Source organism: Carcharodon carcharias, chromosome X, assembly GCF_017639515.1.
Source record: "Carcharodon carcharias isolate sCarCar2 chromosome X, sCarCar2.pri, whole genome shotgun sequence".
Classification (NCBI taxonomy): Eukaryota; Metazoa; Chordata; class Chondrichthyes; order Lamniformes; family Lamnidae; genus Carcharodon; species Carcharodon carcharias.
Window position 1 is genome coordinate 9320523 of NC_054507.1, and position 18478 is coordinate 9339000.

The following is an 18478-nucleotide window of genomic DNA, read 5'->3' on the forward strand; positions in this document are numbered from 1 at the left end:
AACCATCTTCCTTTGTGCTAGGTATGACTCCAACCAGCGGAGAGTTTTCCCCCTGATTCCCATTGACCCCAGTTTTGCTAGAGCTCCTTGATGCCACACTTGGTCAAATACTCCCTTGATGTCAAGGGCAGTCACTCCCACCTCTGGAATTCAGCTCTTTTCGTCCATGTTTGGACCAAGGCAGTAATGAGGTCAGGGGCTTTGATGATGTTTGATGATGACGGATGGGGTGGTAATTGGCTAGATTGGATTTGTCCTGCTTTTTGTGGGCAGGGCATACCTGGGCAATGTCAGGTGTTGGTGTGACCCTTATAACCAGCTCAGTACAGGAGACTGCTCCTGATACCTAACATCCAGCCCTCTCATGTGCTCCTCCCAATCAGCTAACACTTGAAAGAAGCAGTAGATTAGTATTAGCAGTTCAAACATCACACATTTGCACCAAGAGGAAGAACAGTGGTGAGAACGAGGTGCTGGTGATACAAGTTAAAAATGAAACAATGGCTGCCATGAAGTTCCCAGGTGAGCAGACATTGTTCCTGGCAAGGTTTAGATGTGTCTCTGATGAAGTGGCAGGAATAGGATCTGTGTGAGGCGATGAGCACATTGACAGTTTGTCAAAGCTTTCATCTTTGTGGTGGGAAGGAAGAAGGTATGTACAGCACAGGTCAGGCAGTGGGCTGAGGTTGCACTCAAGAGACGGGTTCCTGTCTCAGATTGACATGAACTGTGCTCGCAGCTGACAGTGGATTCCCCTTTACATCTTCTCCTCTTCAGGCTGCTGTTACTCCTCTGTCTGATTTCCCCTGATCCTGGGAGTCGTCAGCATCTGGGGCCTCATAATCAGGCCCCTTTGTAAGGTAGCCTTTTATCACGATACTTATTAAACTGGGGTCCTGGGAAAGCGCTTGGGACTCACCGATTGTGCCTGTACAGTGTAACCCTGATCTCCCAGAAGTAGCTGATATTGAACTCTCTGCATTGAAGAGTGTTGGCAAGGCTCAGGGCTGCTGCTCAGTTATATGAGTGTGTTTGTTTCTTGTTGGCATGGGGATTGGGATTGATAAAGGTGTGTGCAATCTATGGCTACGTGTGGCATGCTGCAGCTGCTGGCTGTCCTTTAGCAAAACAAAATAATTCACAGCTACAATAAAAAGTGAAAAACAGCGGATGCTGGAAAACCAAAATAAAAATAAAAATAGCTGGAAAAACTCAGCAGGTCTGGCAGCATCAGCGGAGAGGAACACAGTTAACATTTCGAGTCTGAATGACTCTTCAACAGAACTAAGTAAAAATAGAAGAGAGGTGAAATATAAGCTGGTTTAAGGGGGACAAGTAGAGCTGGATAGAGGGTCAGTGATAGGTGGAGATAACCAAAAGATGTCACAGACAAAAGGACAAAGAGGTGTTGATGGTGATGATATTATCTAAGAAATGTGCTAATGGTGACACTAAGGATAGAAAGCAGGACGAGCAAGGTACAGATAGTCCTAGTAGGGGTGGGGTGGGGCCAAGGATGGACATGTGGGCATGAGAGCAGGGTGGATTGTTGAAATGGCAAGTGACAGGGAGGTCTGGGTCATGCTTGTGGACAGACTGAAGGTGTTCCGCAAAGCGGTCACCCTGTCTGCGTTTGGTCTCTCCAATGTAGAGGAAACCGTATTGGGAGCAGCGAATGCAGTAGAGTAAATTGAGGGAAGTGCAAGTGAAATGCTGCTTCACTTGAAAGGAGTGTTTGGGCCCTTGGACGGTGAGGAGGGGGGGAGTAAAGGGGCAGGTGTTGCACCTTCTGCGGTTGCATGGGAAGGTGCCGTGGGAGGGGGTTGAGGTGTAGGGGGTGATGGAGGAGTGGACCAGGGTGTCTGGAGGGAATGATCCTTGCGGAATGTCGCCGGTGGTCGGGGGGTAAAGGGAAGATGTGTTTGGTGGTGGCATCATGCTGGAGTTGGCGGAAATGGCAGAGGATGATCCTTTGAATGCGGAGGCTGGTGGGGTGATAAGTGAGGACAAGGGGGACCCTATCATGTTTCTGGGAGGGAGGAGAAGGTGTGAGGGCGGATGCGCGGGAGATGGGCCGGACACCGTTGAAGACCCTGTCAACCACTGTGGGTGGAAAACCTCGGTTAAGGAAGAAGGAGGACATGTCAGAGGAACAGTTTTTGAAACTGTCATCATCAGAACAGATGCGACGGAGGCAAAGGAACTGAGAGAATGGGATGGAGTCCTTACAGGAAGCAGGGTGTGAGGAGCTGTAGTCGAGGTAGCTGTGGGAGTCGGTGGGGTTGTAATGGATATTGGTGGACAGTCTATCACCAGGAATTGAGACAGAGAGGTCAAGGAAGGGAAGGGAAGTGTCAGAGATGGACCACGTGAAAATGATGGAGGGGTGGAGATTGGAAGCAAAATTAATAAATTTTTCCAGATCCAGACAAGAGCATGAAGCAGCACCGAAGTAATCATCGATGTACCAGAGAAAGAGTTGTGGGAGGGGGCTGGAGTAGGACTGGAACAAGGAATGTTCCACATACCCCATAAAGAGACAGGCATAGCTGGGGCCCATGCGAGTACCCATAGCCACACCTTTTATTTGGAGGAAGTGAGAGGAGTTGAAGGAGAAATTGTTCAGTGAGAGAACAAGTTCAGCCAGACAGAGGAGAGTAGTGGTAGATGGGGATTGTTCGGGCCTCTGTTCGAGGAAGAAGCTAAGGGCCCTCAGACCACCTTGGTGGGGGATGGAGGTGTAGAGGGATTGGATGGTGAAGAGGAGGCGGTTAGGGCCAGGGAACTGGAAATTGTTGATATGATGTAGAGTGTCAGAGGAATCACGGATGTAGTTGGGAAGGGACTGGACAAGGGGAGAGAGAAGGGAGTCAAGATAGCAAGAAATGAGTTCTGTGGGGCAGGAACAGGCTGAGACGATCGGTCTGCCAGGACAGTTCTGTTTGTGGATTTTGGATAGGAGATAGAAGCGGGTCGTCCGAGGTTGGGAGACTAACAGGTTGGAAGCTGTGGAAGGAAAATCTACAGAGGAGATGAGGTCAGTGACAGTCCTGGAAACAATGGCTTGATGTTCAGTGGTGGGGTCATGGTCCAGGGAGAGGTAGGAGGAAGTGTCTGCGAGTTGACGCTCCGCCTCTGCGAGGTAGAGGTCAGTGCGCCAGACAACAACAGCACCACCCTTGTCAGCGGGTTTGATGACAATGTCAGGGTTGGACCTGAGAGAACAGAGTGCAGCAAGTTCAGAGAGAGACAGGTTAGAGTGGGTGAGAGGAGCAGAGAAATTGAGATGACTAATGTCACGCTGACAGTTCTCAATGAAAAAATTAAGAGAAGGTAAGAATCCAGAGGGAGGGGTCCAGGTGGAGGGACAATCTTGGAGATGGGTAAAAGGATCCGTTGAATGGGGAGAGGACTCCTGCCCAAAGAAGTGAGCCCGGAGACGAAGACGGCGGAAGAAGAGTTCAGCATCATGCCGAGCCCGAAATTCATTGAGATGAGGGCTTAAGGGTATGAAACTAAATCCCTTGCTGAGCACTGAACGTTCAGCATCGGAGAGGGGAAGGTCAGGGGATATAGTGAATACACGGCTGGGGTTGGGACTGGAAGAAAGGGTGGGGACGGAGGGACAGGCAGGGGTGGAGGGTCCTGGATGGGTGTTGGTGTCGATGAGTTGTTGTAGCTTGCGTTCCTTTGCACCTGAAAGCAAGAGACAAAGTTTCTTGTTGAGGCGTCGGATGAGCCGAAGGATAAAATGAAACTGGGGGCACGCGCAGCTTTGAAAAAGGGTACGGCGGTGCTGCTGGAGGGAGAGGTCGAGTGTGTTCATATGGCGGCGCATGGCACTGAGTGTGGATCTCAGGATGCAGCGAGAACAGCAGTCTGAGGAGCGTTGTATGTCCCGGAGATACCTGTAATCCTGGGTGGTTTCGAAACATGAGGGATGGAACTTCAGTTGAAATCCACGTGGGGTAAGTCAGAGATGGAGACAGTCACTGAGGAAGGAAATAGCGGGTTTTAGTAAACACCTTGTCAAACACCAGGAGAGAAATGGAAAGCAATGAAGGTGAACAAAGCAAAAGAGAGATATGGAAATCCTATCGGAGAGAAGAGCAAAATTCACAGCTAATTGCCTAATGTCACTGATGTGACAGTCTGGAGTGACCTGGAGCTTTCGGAGTGACTGTGACCTTCACAGTCTCCAGCTGGAGGAGAGGCTGAAGGTCTAGTTACAGCACACAGCACAACTTGAGGGCATCTTCAAGCTGGTTGGAGGGTCGTCTCAGTCTGTGCAATGTGACGATGCAAATAAATGCAGTCCTGGCTTTTTCTTCCTAAACGCTTTTTTGTGCACTACCCATCTAAGCAGACAGCCAAGCTATTTATTGCTGCTTTCACATAAGCGCATAAACATGGACATGTCACTCAAGATCACAAGATAGGTTTATATTGAAGAGTGCACTTCTGGCCACTTCTGCTGGAATGCTGTCCCATAAGACCATAAGACATAGGAGCAGAAATTAGGCCATTCGGCCCATCAAGTCTGCTCCGCCATTCAATCATGGCTGATAAGTTGCTCAACACCAACTGTTGCCACACTGTTGCAGAAGCATGAGGCCCTTTCCTCTTTAGTGAGGCATTTCCTCTTGAAGGTAACAGACTGTTCTCAGCACACGAGTAACTTCACTTAGAAGGAAGAAAGTGTCATGAATGGGGAAGAAAGGAAAATGATAATTTACTTCTAAAGGAATGGGGTGAATATAATGATGAAGTGGCATTGCAGGAGGAGATGACTAAACTGCAGTTTTGAAGGGAAAATCTAAACCTCCTTCTTCCTCCAAAGCACAAAGGTATAGGGAAATCCATTGTGACTTCTGATGAACTGGGAGGGGATTGGGACACTGAGGGCAGGAAGGCACAAAAGAGAGGTTGTTAGTGTGGAGTCATCAGTTAATAGATATGTTAATGAGACCACGATGATATTCGTGATGTAAGAGTGACATCAGTCGTCAAATGACCGAGAGGCTCCAAGAGAGCTGGGTGAAGAATAGCCCTTGTTGGCCAAAGGGATGTGGCAACAGTAAAATCTCACTAAAGCTCAGCAACTACACTGAAACATGGTGGCTGTGCTGGAGGCCACAGTCTAGCAAACTGCTACCACAGATCGGCAACCCACGAGTGATGACCAGTGAGCAAATTGACTTCACAGTGATGCAGATCAAAACCAAAAAGTTCAGCGGTGAACGGACAGTGAGAGACGCACGATGTCAATATCTACAGAGCAGCCACTTCCACAACCTCTCCGACACATCGAGGGTCCACAGCAAGGGCAGCGTTGGGAGCACTGGAAGAGACAGTTTGAAAGGTACCAAATGGTTTTGGGGTTTCAAGGGAAAACTCAAAAGCACTAGAGCGTTCCTGGGAAACACACCGTTTCACTGGCGGGCAGCCTCATATTCGCTGCCACACAGTCACCTCGCTGTTTCCTCATGTCGGGTGCCATATTTAAACTGCAGCCGTGTGCACACCTCTCAGTGCTTCCAGCCCAGGACCGCTCCGGTGTAGACATGGCCCCAAAATCCAAGAAGAGTGAAGGCCCCAGGTTCAGTGAAAAATCCCTGGGACACCTTCTGGACACCATGGAGGCCGTGATGTCCTCTACCCCAGCTCCGGCCACAGGAGGCCCATCAGTCTCACCACTCCGGCTTGGCAGGCATTGGCAGAGGTGGTCAGTGCCAATGCTGTACAGAAGAGTTTGGCCATCCAGTGCAGATAGAGGGTGAATGATCTCATCCATGCAGCCAGGGTAAGGTAACCACCTCATCACTGTAAACTCACCCACTCACAAGCCCATCACACACTCACTGGCATCTCACTCACTGCCAGCTCAAGGGACATCACCACTCACTGTCTCTCACACACAGCCTCACATCTCCATCTGGCCTCATCTCCTCTGGAGACTGTCTCCTCAACCCTCACCATCCTGAGGCCACTTGTACAGATCAACATGTGTCCCCCCACACACACCCTGGGATACCCCCTTCCCCAGTACAGCCCTCGCCCTGCAGCCTCTTCCCCTGCCTGAGGCCACTTCTCCCCCTTCCCCAAGCAAGCCCCAGCCCTGCAGCTGTTGAAAAGTCACCCCCACCTTACAGCTGGTCTGGTGGGTAGAGACCTGCCCGTGAGCCCCCCTAAAAGTGATGTGGTGCTGCCTGTGAAGCCTGGTGCTGATGACTGTGAGTGCTGCCTGAAGCAAGGTAGGCAAACAAACCTCGAAGTCCCGAGTGAAGTGCAGCTCACCAGGTGCACGTCCTGTACAACTTGTATACAGTTATGAAACACTTTGGCGTACAATCACACCGACATGCTCAGATGATCTGGTGTGAGGGGATGATTCCGGCGAGCTGGGGTTGTAATGATATGCAGATGTATTACAAGGAGATTCCCGGCGTTCCACAGTGGGAAACGCGGCCCGCCATTGACGGGCAGAGCGGACGATTGCAAACTGGTTTCATGACGTCGTGAAACCGATTTTTGGCCTTCTCACCAAATTGTCCACTCACGCCCGCCAAACACGCCTGCGCCAAAGGGCACGGAAAACTCTGCCCTCTGTCTCAACAGACAGATTGGACTGGCTTCCAAAATGGTTTAAAGAAGTCAAAATGCAACCATCTGACATGAGGCTACAAGTGAAGGGGAAGTTCACCACCACCTTTCAGCATGAAGATTAAGAAATTAACAAAATCCTTTATATCTTACAGAGCCAGCCAATTTCTCTGCTCAGCAGGTCAGTGTGTTTAAGACCTGGTCTTATACAGAAGCTTGATGGGGTCTCCGTAGAGGACAGTGAAGTGACACTCAAGGATGGATCTCCAAAATTGGCTAGATGACTGACAGACTTCGATACAGCAGCAGCACTTGATATTCATTCATTACGCAGTGAGTCAATCTTTATTGTGGAAATACCATCCACTGGACCACAGGAGGAGATTGCAGATCCCTCACATCTTTTCACAGACAAGCTAGAAGGCACAGAAATAAAAGGCCATGGGAAATATGACCTGTGGAGTTTCTGGACCTTGGTTGGCTCTCTCTTGACAAAGCTCATAACAATGAAGCCATTGCAGAAGCAGGTGATCCATTGGAAGACGAGGTCCTAGATCTTGTTACACTCTTTGACTCCACTGCCAATGCAGCTGAAATCTCTGCTGTCTTGTTTGAGGAGTCAGTTGAAGATGCTACTGAAGAGCTAAGTTTGTCTATTTGTCCCACTGAACTCACTTGAGATTAATTGTAAATAGTTGGCTGACTGCAGTGAGCTAACCAGGGAGGAAGAAATGCTTGATTCCGAGTGGGATACCCCACTGGAGGAAATGCAGAGCTTTCTAGTCCGAATGAAAAAGTAACCTGCAGCCTACACTGGAGTCTCATCTGCAAGTTATGTTTACACTCAGAGTGTCCTTCAGTGTAAAAGCAGACGACAAAACTTCAGAGCTTCTACAGATGAAGAGTCCTATAGAGGAACTGGATCTAGATCCAGGTCTGGAGATTCATTCCATTGTTGAAGATGGTGTAGTCCTACCTTCTTATGCTGGCACCATCATCCCATTACTTACAGCAGAGCAACCTCACACTCAAACAAGCGGGGCAATGATACTATGACCTACAGTAAGTCCAAGTAGGACCCTAAGACTCATAGGGGAGTCACCTTTTCTTCATGTCCTGCAATGTCTTCAGGATGTTCTTCATTCCTCTTCCTCTTGTCTACCAGAATTATTCAAATCTCAGATATTGAATCCCACTGGATTCTTACCTTCTCTTGATCTTTTCATTGAGAACTGTCGGCGTGACATCAGTCATCTCAATTTCTCTGCTCCTCTCACCCACTCTAACCTGTCTCTCTTTGAACTTGCTGCATTCCTTTCTCTCAGGTTTAACCCTGACATTGTCATCAAACCCGCTGACAAGGATGGTGCTGTTGTTGTCTGGCGTACTGACCTCTACCTCGCGGAGGCTGAGGGTCAACTCGCAGACACTTCCTCCTACCTCCCCCTGAACCATGACCCCACCACTGAACATCAAGCCATTGTTTCCAGGACTGTCACTGACCTCATCTCCTCTGGAGATCTTCCTTCCACAGCTTCCAACCTCATAGTCTCCCAACCTCGGACGGCCCGCTTCTACCTCCTACCCAAAATCCACAAACAGAACTGCCCCGATAGACCAATCATGTCAGCCTGTTCCTGCCCCACGGAACTCATTTCTTGCTATCTTGACTTCACTCTCTCTCCGCTTGTCCAGTCCCTTCCCAACTATATCCGTGATTCCTCTGACATCCTACATCATATCAACTATTTCCAGTTCCCTGGCCCAACCGCCTCCTCTTCACCATGGACGTCCAATCCCTCTACACCTCCATCCCCCATCAGGATGGTCTGATGGCTCTCCACTTCTTCCTCGGACAGAGGCCCGAACAATCCCCATCCACCACTACTCTCCGTCTGGCTGAACTTGTTCTCACACTGAACAATTTCTCCTTTAACTCCTTTCACTTCCTTCAAATAAAAGGTGTGGCTATGGGTACCCGCATGGGCCCCAGCTATGCCTGTCTCTTTATGGGGTATGTGGAACATTCCTTGTTCCAGTCCTACTCCAGCCCCCTCCCACAACTCTTTCTCTGGTACATCGATGATTACTTCGGTGCTGCTTCATGCTCTTGTCTGGATCTGGAAAAATTTATTAATTTTGCTTCCAATCTCCACCCCTCCATCATTTTCACGTGGTCCATCTCTGACACTTCCCTTCCCTTCCTTGACCTCTCTGTCTCAATTCCTGGTGATAGACTGTCCACCAATATCCATTACAAGATTACCGACTCCCACAGCTACCTCGACTATAGCTCCTCACACCCTGCTTCCTGTAAGGACTCTATCCCATTCTCTCAGTTCCTTCGCCTCCGTCGCATCTGTTCTGATGATGCCAGTTTCAAAAACTGTTCCTCTGACATGTCTTCCTTCTTCCTTAACCGAGGTTTTCCACCCATGGTGGTGACAGGGCCCTCAACCGTGTCCAGACCATCTCCCGCGCATCCGCTCTCACACCTTCCTCTCCCTCCCAGAAACATGATCGGGTCCCCCTTGTCCTCACTTATCACCCCACCAGCCTCCGCATTCAAAGGATCATCCTCTGCCATTTCCGCTAACTCCAGCATGATGCCACTACCAAACACATCTTCCCTTCACCCCCCCCCAGCGGCATTCCACATGGATCGTTCCCTCTGGGACACCCTGGTCCACTCCTCCATCACCCCCTACACCTCAACCCCCTCCCACGGCACCTTCCCATGCAACCGCAGAAGGTGCAAAACCTGCCCCTTTACTTCCCCTCTCCTCACCGTCCAAAGGCCCAAACATTCCTTTCAAGTGAAGCACTTGCACTTCCCTCAATTTAGTCTACTACATTCGCTGCTCCCAATGCGGTTTCCTCTACATTGAAGAGATCAAACGCAGACTGGGTGACCGCTTTGCAGAACACCTTCAGTCTGTCCGCAAGCATAACCCAGACCTCCCTGTCGCTTGCCATTTCAACACTCCACCCTGTTCTCTGGCCCACATGTCTGTCCTTGGCCTGCTGCATCGTTCCAGTGAAGCTCAACGCAAACTGGCGGAACAGCACCTCATCTTCCGACTAGGCACTTTACAGCCTTCCGGACTGAATATTGAGTTCAACAATTTTAGATCATGACCTCTCTCCTCCATCCTCACCCCCTTTCTGATCCCCCTTTTTTCCAATTATTTATATATATTTTTCTTTTCTCACTATTTCCATTATTTTTAAATGTATTTCCATCGATTGTTTTATCTCTACCTTTTAGCCTATTTCGATCCCTTCCCTTCACCCCACCCCCACTACCGCTATCTGTACCTTGCTCGTCCTGCTTTCTACCCTTAATGTCCCCATTAGCACATTTCTTAGATAATATCATCACCGTCATCACCCCTTTGTCCATCTCCACCTATCTCTATCCCTCTATCCAGTTCTACCTTTTCCAACTCCCCCTTTAACCAGCTTATATTTCACCTCTTTTCTATTTTTACTAAGTTCTATTGACGAGTCATACGGACTTGAAACGTTAACTGTGTTCCTCTCCGCAGATGCTGTCAGACCTGCTGAGTTTTTCCAGCTATTTTTGTTTTTGCTCAGGTATTGAGTACTCATTTCATTGTTCATGCAGCAGTGAATGACACAGCTGTGAAGTGTTTCACTGAAGTTGAAAATGCTTCATCTTCTCAGACCTTTACCCAGTGTGCAAAGAGGGAGCAGAGATTCCAGAGAGAATGTTAGTCTGTGCACTTCCTATTCAAGAGAGTGCGACTGTCCATGTCCTGAAGATTTCTCTCTTGAATCAGTCTTTCATTGAATGGGTTTTACAACCTTTACAGTCAAGTTGTTATAAAGATTAGTCGTCTCAATTTCTCTGCTCCTCTCACCCATTCTAACCTGTCTCTCTCTGAACTTACTGCACTCCATTCTCTCAGGTCCAACCCTGACATTGTCATCAAACCCGCTGACAAGGGTGGTGCTGTTGTTGTCTGGCGCACTGACCTCTACCTCGCGGAGGCTGAGCGTCAGCTCGCAGCCACTTCCTCCTACCTCTCCCTGGACCATGACCCCACCACTGAACATCAAGCCATTGTTTCCAGGACTGTCACTGACCTCATCTCCTCTGTAGATCTTCCTTCCACAGCTTCCAACCTCATAGTCTCCCAACCTCGGACGGCCCGCTTCTATCTCCTACCCAAAATCCACAAACAGAACTGCCCTGGTAGACCGATCGTCTCAGCTTGCTCCTGCCCCACAGAACTCATTTCTCGTTATCTCGACTCCCTTCTCTCTCCCCTTGTCCAGTCCCTTCCCACCTACATCCGTGATTCCTCTGACACCTTACGTCACATCAACAATTTCCAGTTCCCTGGCCCCAACCGCTTCCTCTTCACCATGGACGTCCAATCCCTCTACACCTCCATCCCCCACCAGGATGGTCTGAGGGCCCTTAGCTTCTTCCTCGAACAGAGGCCCGAACAACCCCCATCCACCACTACTCTCCTCCGTCTGGCTGAACTTGTTCTCATGCTGAACAATTTCTCCTTCAACTCCTCTCACTTCCTCCAAATAAAAGGTGTGGCTATGGGTACCCGCATGGGCCCCAGCTATGCCTGTCTCTTTATGGGGTATGTGGAACATTCCTTGTTGCAGTCCTACTCCGGCCCCCTTCCACAACTCTTTCTCCAGTACATCGATGATTATTTCGGTGCTGCTTCATGCTCTCGTCAGGACTTGGAAAAATTTATTAATTTTGCTTCCAATCTCCACCCCTCCATCATTTTCACGTGGTCCATCTCTGACACTTCCCTTCCCTTCCTTGACCTCTCTGTCTCAATCTCTGGTGATAGACTGTCCACCAATATCCATTACAAACCCACCGACTCCCACAGCTATCTCGACTACAGCTCCTCACACCCCACTTCCTGTAAGGACTCCATCCCATTCTCTCAGCTCCTTCGCCTCCATCGCATCTGTTCCGATGATGCTACATTCAAAAACAGTTCCTCTGACATGTCCTCCTTCTTCCTTAACCGAGGTTTTCCACCCACGGTCGTTGACAGGGCCCTCAACCGTGTCCGGCCCATCTCCCGCGCATCCGCCCTCACGCCTTCTCCTCCCTCCCAGAAACATGATAGGGTCCCCCATGTCCTCACTTATCACCCCACCAGCCTCCGCATTCAAAGGATCATCCTCCGCCATTTCCGCCAACTCCAGCATGATGCCACCACCAAACACATTTTCCCTTCACCCCCCTTATCGGCATTCCGTAGGGATCGCTCCCTCCGGGACACCCTGGTCCACTCCTCCATCACCCCCTACTCCTCAACCCCCTCCTATGGCACCACCCCATGCCCACGCAAAAGATGCAACACCTGCCCCTTCACTTCCTCTCTCCTCACCGTCCAAGGACCCAAACACTCCTTTCAAGTGAAGCAGCATTTCACTTGCATTTCCCCCAACTTAGTCTATTGCATTCGTTGCTCCCAATGTGGTCTCCTCTACATTGGAGAGACCAAACGTAAACTGGGCGACCGCTTTGCAGAACACCTGCGGTCTGTCTGCAAGAATGACCCAAACCTCCCTGTCGCTTGCCATTTTAACACTCCACCCTGCTCTCTTGCCCACATGTCTGTCCTTGGCTTGCTGCATTGTTCCAGTGAAGCCCAACATAAACTGGAGGAACAACACCTCATCTTCCGACTAAGGACTTTACAGCCTTCCGGACTGAATATTGAATTCAACAACTTTAGGTCGTGAGCTCCCTCCCCCATCCCCACCCCCTTTCTGTTTCCCCCTTCCTTTATTTTCCAATAAATTATAAAGATTTTTCTTTTCCCACCTATTTCCATTATATAAAAAAAATCCCCACTAGAGCTATACCTTGAGTGCCCTACCATCCATTCTTAATTAACACATTCGTTTAGATAATATCACCAACTTTAACTTTAACACCTATGTGTTCTATTGTACTATTGTCGTTGACATCTTTTGATGATCTGCTTCTATCACTGCTTGTTTGTCCCTACAACCACACCCACCCCCCACCTCTCTCTCTCTCTATCTCTCCGCCCCCCCACACACACCTTAAATCAGCTTATATTTCAACTCTTTCTTGGACTCGAACTCAAGTTCTGTCGAAGGGTCATGAGGACTCGAAACGTCAACTCTTTTCTTCTCCGCCGATGCTGCCAGACCTGCTGAGTTTTTCCAGGTAATTCTGTTTTTGTTTTGGATTTCCAGCATCCGCAGTTTGTTTGTTTTTATAAAGATCACAGCCCTGATACCAGCAGTTGTCAAGAGCTGCTATCCCACAATGCTCATGTGTTTGTCTCCCAGGAAGCAGGGGGAAGGGTAGGAGTTGGATAGAAACTACGAACAGTACAGGATGTTTACAGATGTTTGAAAATGCAATGTAAATAATTTCACAACAGAATGTAACAGTTTGAGATTATTCTTGGTGGGAGATGTAGAATAATGGGTTAATGGTTATGTTAATGAGACAATGATGAGATTAATGGTGTAAGAATGACATCAGTCGTTCAAGGATGACTAAGAGGCTCCGAGACAGCTAGGTGCAGAATAGTCTGTGTCCTGATTACCATGTGCTTACCCTGAGGTCTTTGTAAATAGCTCTTAATAAATTGTTTCGAGTTAAACTGGACCGACTATCTCAAGTCTGTTAAAAGAGAACAAAGCCTCATAGTAGGCCAAGAAGCCATGGTAACAGTAAAAGAACACTAAAGCTCAGCAACAACATCGAAACGGTCAGCATCAAGGAAACAAAACAAAAGCACTATAATCACTGAGAAATAAGCATTTGTGACTTCTTGTAAAGTCACTGCTGTGTCCTTTAAATCTATGCCTGCTCCCATTCTGTAGCACTGAGCAATGCTGGATAACTCTGCCATTGTGGCATGACTGGAACTGAGGAGAATCTAGACAGAAATGACTGAAAAATGGGATTTGATGTCAACATATAATTACTGCCTTATTTAAATATGCCCACCCATTTTATTTGTTAATAATTCTCTTGATTCATGCATTGAGTTTTACAAAGCACCCTGTTACTCATTTAAATGATTTAAAAAAAATCTCTTGACATAGAGCAAAATAACCTTAGCGAAATATGTTTATAAACTTGTCTGGTCTTTTTAAATACAAAAGGGAACAATATGTAGTAACGTAGAGACCCCTGTCCTTTTGAAATATCTCCCTACGTGTGTCTGCTCAGGTTGCTGGCGAGCTGTGCACTGACTGTACAAGAGGCTAGCGAGTAAGTTTCAGTTTACATGCTCAAGGTGAAGAACTTCACCTACTGACTCCATATCATGGGTGTGCTGCCCTCCATACCCTGACATACATTGCCAGTGGTTTGCTTCCACACCCCCAGCATGTAAACAGAAAACTACCCCTTAAATGCTGATAATTACATTTTGTTCAGGTCAGTCACTTATTGGCACTCAAGCGTGTCTTCCAGAAGGGCTAGGCTGCCATGGTTGGTGATCAAAATCACCTCTCTGTTTGCACAGAGAGACAGCACAATGTGCGCAGATGTAAAATGACCTAACGCCGTAGCTCGGATGGGACAATGTACGAATCACCGCCACATCACAAAGTCTCCTCACCTGCAAGCTCATCAGAACATTCAGCAAGTCATTCATTCCTGTCAATGTGTCCACACTCTGAAAAACAGCGACCAGCAAGGTGGGAGTGATGGCGATTGTCCGCGTGAAGACCACACGGGCAAACCGCGACCACTTGAGGTTCAAGAAGCCCTGGAAAAGAGAAACAAACAAGGATATTCAAAACTTCTCTAGTTGCATTACCTGCTGTCACACCTCAGGTAGGGCCACGTAAAGAGGCAGGCCAGCTTTTAGGTGCTGATTTAATTTGGAAAAATTGTGGATCTGGGGATTTTAAAGGAGTTTTAATAAAAAAAATGTCATGGGATGTGCTGGTTACACCAGCATTTATTGCCCATCCCTAATGGCTCTTGAGAAAGTGGTGGTGAGCCAACTTGAACCATTGCAGTCCATGTGGTATAGGTACACCTAATGTGGCCAAAATTAAATTGTAAGTCAAATCCCTGAATAATTGTCTAACTCGTGAGCTCCACTATCAGTCACTTTTTTTTGTTAATATTCATTCATGGGATGGTGATTGCTGGCAAGGCTGGCATTTATTGCCCATCCCTAATTGCCCCGAGAACTGAATGGCTCAGAGGGCATTTAAGAGTCAACCACATAACTGTGGGTCTGGAGTCATATGAAGACCAGCAGATTTCCTTCCCTAAAGGGAATTAGTGAATCTGAAGGATTTTACAACAATCAAAACTTCTAACTCCAGATTTATTTTTATATATTGAACTCAAATGTCACTATTTGTCAGGGTGGGATTTGAACCCAGGCCCCCAAGGAATTGCTCTAGGTTCCTGCATTACTACTCAAGCAACAATACCACTACACCACCACCTCCTCCACTGATGTCATGTAGGAAACACAGCAGCCAATTATCGAACAACAGCGATAACCTGATTTTGTGATATTGATTGAGAGGTAAATATTTTCCAGGATAACTCCTCTGCTCTTCCCCAAAATAGTGCTATGGGACCTTTGTCATCTAGCTGAGAGGGCAGATCAGGCCTTGGTTTAAAGTCTCATCTAAAAGTCCGATAGTCGGCACTCCCTCAGAGTTAACAGTGGAGTGTCGGCCTTGATTTTTGTGCTCAAGCTCCTAGAGTGAGACATGGATCCATGAGGAGTTAGAAGAAAATAACCAACAGATTAGCCACAGCGAGGGCCTCTCCTGTTGTGTGGAGATAAACTGACACCAAATGTCTCCGGTCCATGCAAAGGACTGGGAGCTTTTTTTGGAGTGACAAAGGCAAAAAATGGCGAGTAATCTTAACATTGGAAGAATCAGGTTGCCATCCAAAATGAAGCCAGAAATGATAGGTTAGCATCAGAGAAATAAAAGACAGATTCACTTCCTAGTGGGACTTGTCAGAATTGTTGACCCATCTTTCATTTTCAGATGGTTACTACCCGACTGTATGTTCTGAATTATCACATGATACACAGAAGGACGGCCAATTGGCTCATCATAGAAGGGGGAGGTGATGGGAGAGTGGTAATGTCGTTGAACTAATAATCCAGAAACCTGTGTTAATTCTCTGGGGACGTGGGTTCAAATCCCACCACAGCAACTACTGGAATTTAAAATTCAATTAATAATCCTAGAATTGAAAGCTAATCTCAGTAATGGTGATAATGAAATGATTGTGATTTATTGCAAAAATAAAACCATTTGGTTCACAAATGCCCTGAAGGAAAGGGAATCTTCTATCCTCCCTTGGCCTACATGTGACTCCTAACCCTCAGCAAAGTAACTGACTCTTAACTGCCCTCTGAAATGAGCTAGCAAGTCACTCAATTCAAGGGCAACTAGAGATGGACAACAAATATTGCCGTGTCTGTGATGCACACACCTCATGAAAGAGTAAATTTTAAAAAACTATGAGCTTATCAGCCCAGAAAATAAGCCTGCAGTACCCCTGCCCATCACAGGATTTAATTTGAGTGACAATTGATTACCCTCTGTTATGTTGGCTTATTCCAGTGTCTTTCCATCCAAATCACTGCAATATTTACTTTAAAATTTAATGATTATACGCTATTGTCCCATGTTGATGCTTTACTGTAAAGCCAAACTCTGGATTAATCTGACCTATCCTGATTACTACCTGGTCCATGGTTTTTATCAGTCATCTCCTTTCCAGGTTGAATATCCCAGGTCTCTCCAGGTTTTCCCCAGAACTCAGACCCCTGAGTCAGGGAAAAAGTCTCATTGCTCATCTTCACGCTGTCTCCTTGCTACATTTTTTCCAACACGTGAATTTTTCCCTTGTGTCTCACTGACCAGAATCGGACACAGTGCTCAAGGTGGGACTGAAACAGAACTGGACACAGTGTTCAAGGTGGGTCTGAAACAGAACTGGACACAGTGTTCATGGTGGGACTGAAACAGAACTGGACACAGTGTTCAAGGTGGGTCTGAAACAGAACTAGACACAGTGCTCAAGGTGGGTCTGAAACAGAACTGGACACAGTGCTCAAGGTGGGACTGAAACAGAACTGGACAGTGTTCAAGGTGGGACTGAAATAGAACCGGACACAGTGTTCAAGGTGGGTCTGAAACAGAACCGGACACAGTGCTCAAGGTGGGTCTGAAACAGAACTGGACACAGTGCTCAAGGTGGGTCTGAAACAGAACTGGACACAGTGTTCAAGGTGGGTCTGAAACAGAACTGGACACAGTGCTCGAGGTGGGACTGAAACAGAACTGGATACAGTGCTCAAGGTGGGTCTGAAACAGAACTGGACACAGTGTTCAAGGTGGGTCTGAAACAGAACTGGACACAGTGCTCAAGGTGAGTCTGAAACAGAACTGGACACAGTGCTCAAGGTGGGTGTGAAACAGAACTGGACACAGTGCTCAAGGTGGGTCTGAAACAGAATTGGACACAGTGCTCAAGGTGGGACTGCAACAGAACCGGACACAGTGTTCAAGGTGGGACTGAAACAGAACGGACACAGTGTTCAAGGTGGGACTGAAACAGAACTGGACACAGTGCTCAAGGCGGGTGTGAAACAGAACTGGACACAATCTCAAGGTGGGTCTGAAACAGAAGTGGACACAGTGCTCAGGGTGGGACTGAAATAGAACTGGACACAGTGCTCAAGGTGGGACTGAAACAGAACTGGACACAGTGCTCAAGGTGGGTGTGAAACAGAACTGGACACAATGCTCAAGGTGGGTCTGAAACAGAAGTGGACACAGTGCTCAGGGTGGGACTGAAACAGAACTGGACACAGTGCTCAAGGTGGGACTGAAACAGAACTGGACACAGTGTTCAAGGTGGGACTGAAACAGAACTGGACACAGTGCTCAAGGTGGGTCTGAAACAGAACTGGACACAGTGTTCAAGGTGGGACTGAAACAGAACTGCACACAGTGTTCAAGGTGGGACTGAAACTGAACTGGACACAGTGCTCAAGGTGGGACTGAAACAGAACTGGACACAGTGTTCAAGGTGGGACTGAAACAGAACTGGACACAGTGTTCAAGGTGGGACTGAAACAGAACTGGACACAGTGCTCAAGGTGGGTCTGAAACAGAACTGGACACAATGCTCAAGGTGGGTCTGCCAGGTGCTCTGTACAATTTCAGCAGGTATTATGCTCCATATAGTTCAGCATTCTAATCTTTTTTCCCTTTAGGAATCTAAATCAAAGATTACCTCCATGACAAACTGTCCGGTATACGTCCCTGACATGGTTGAACTCTGACCTGCTGCCAGGATGCCAATGGCCCAGATGTAGAGAGCGGCAGCACCAAAGTAACAGCCCAACACAACGCCCTGTGAGAAAGACAACAGGAGGGTTATCGGAAGTGAGCGTAGCCAAGTTGCAATTTTTTGAAATCGAAGTTCTTTCTGGAGTAAAGTAGGTACGGGAATGTATGTACTGGTTAAATTACTGGACTAATAGTCCAGGGAATGTGTGTTTAAATCCTGCCATGTCAGTTTGAGAATTTGATTTGAGTTTAAACAACCTTGAAATAAAAATCTGGCATGAAGTTGTTGGACTGTCATTAAGAACCCAACTGGTTCTAATAGTCTTTATGGAAGGAAGTCTGCTGTTCTTACCCAGTCTGTCCTATTTGTGACACCAGTCCCACACACACCAATATAGGTGACTCTTAACTGTCTCTGAAATGGCCTAGCAAGTTACACAGTTGTATCAAACTGTGACAGTGGGTTAAGAGGAAGGCCACCATCACAATCACTTTAGTAGAATATTGCCTGGGAAGGTTG

General features: G+C 47.6%; 1 protein-coding gene across 1 annotated transcript in view; it reads right to left on the minus strand.

The window, feature by feature from the left end:
• The window catches only part of LOC121273337 (natural resistance-associated macrophage protein 2-like), a 192805-nt gene that overhangs the window by 17247 nt on the left and 157080 nt on the right, over positions 1-18478 (minus strand). The window contains exons 9-10 of the mRNA XM_041180487.1: positions 17903-18022; positions 14229-14378 (exon numbers count right to left, since the gene is read on the minus strand). Of these exons, the coding sequence (XP_041036421.1) occupies positions 14229-14378; positions 17903-18022 (270 nt within the window). The remainder of the gene's footprint in view (positions 1-14228; positions 14379-17902; positions 18023-18478) is intronic.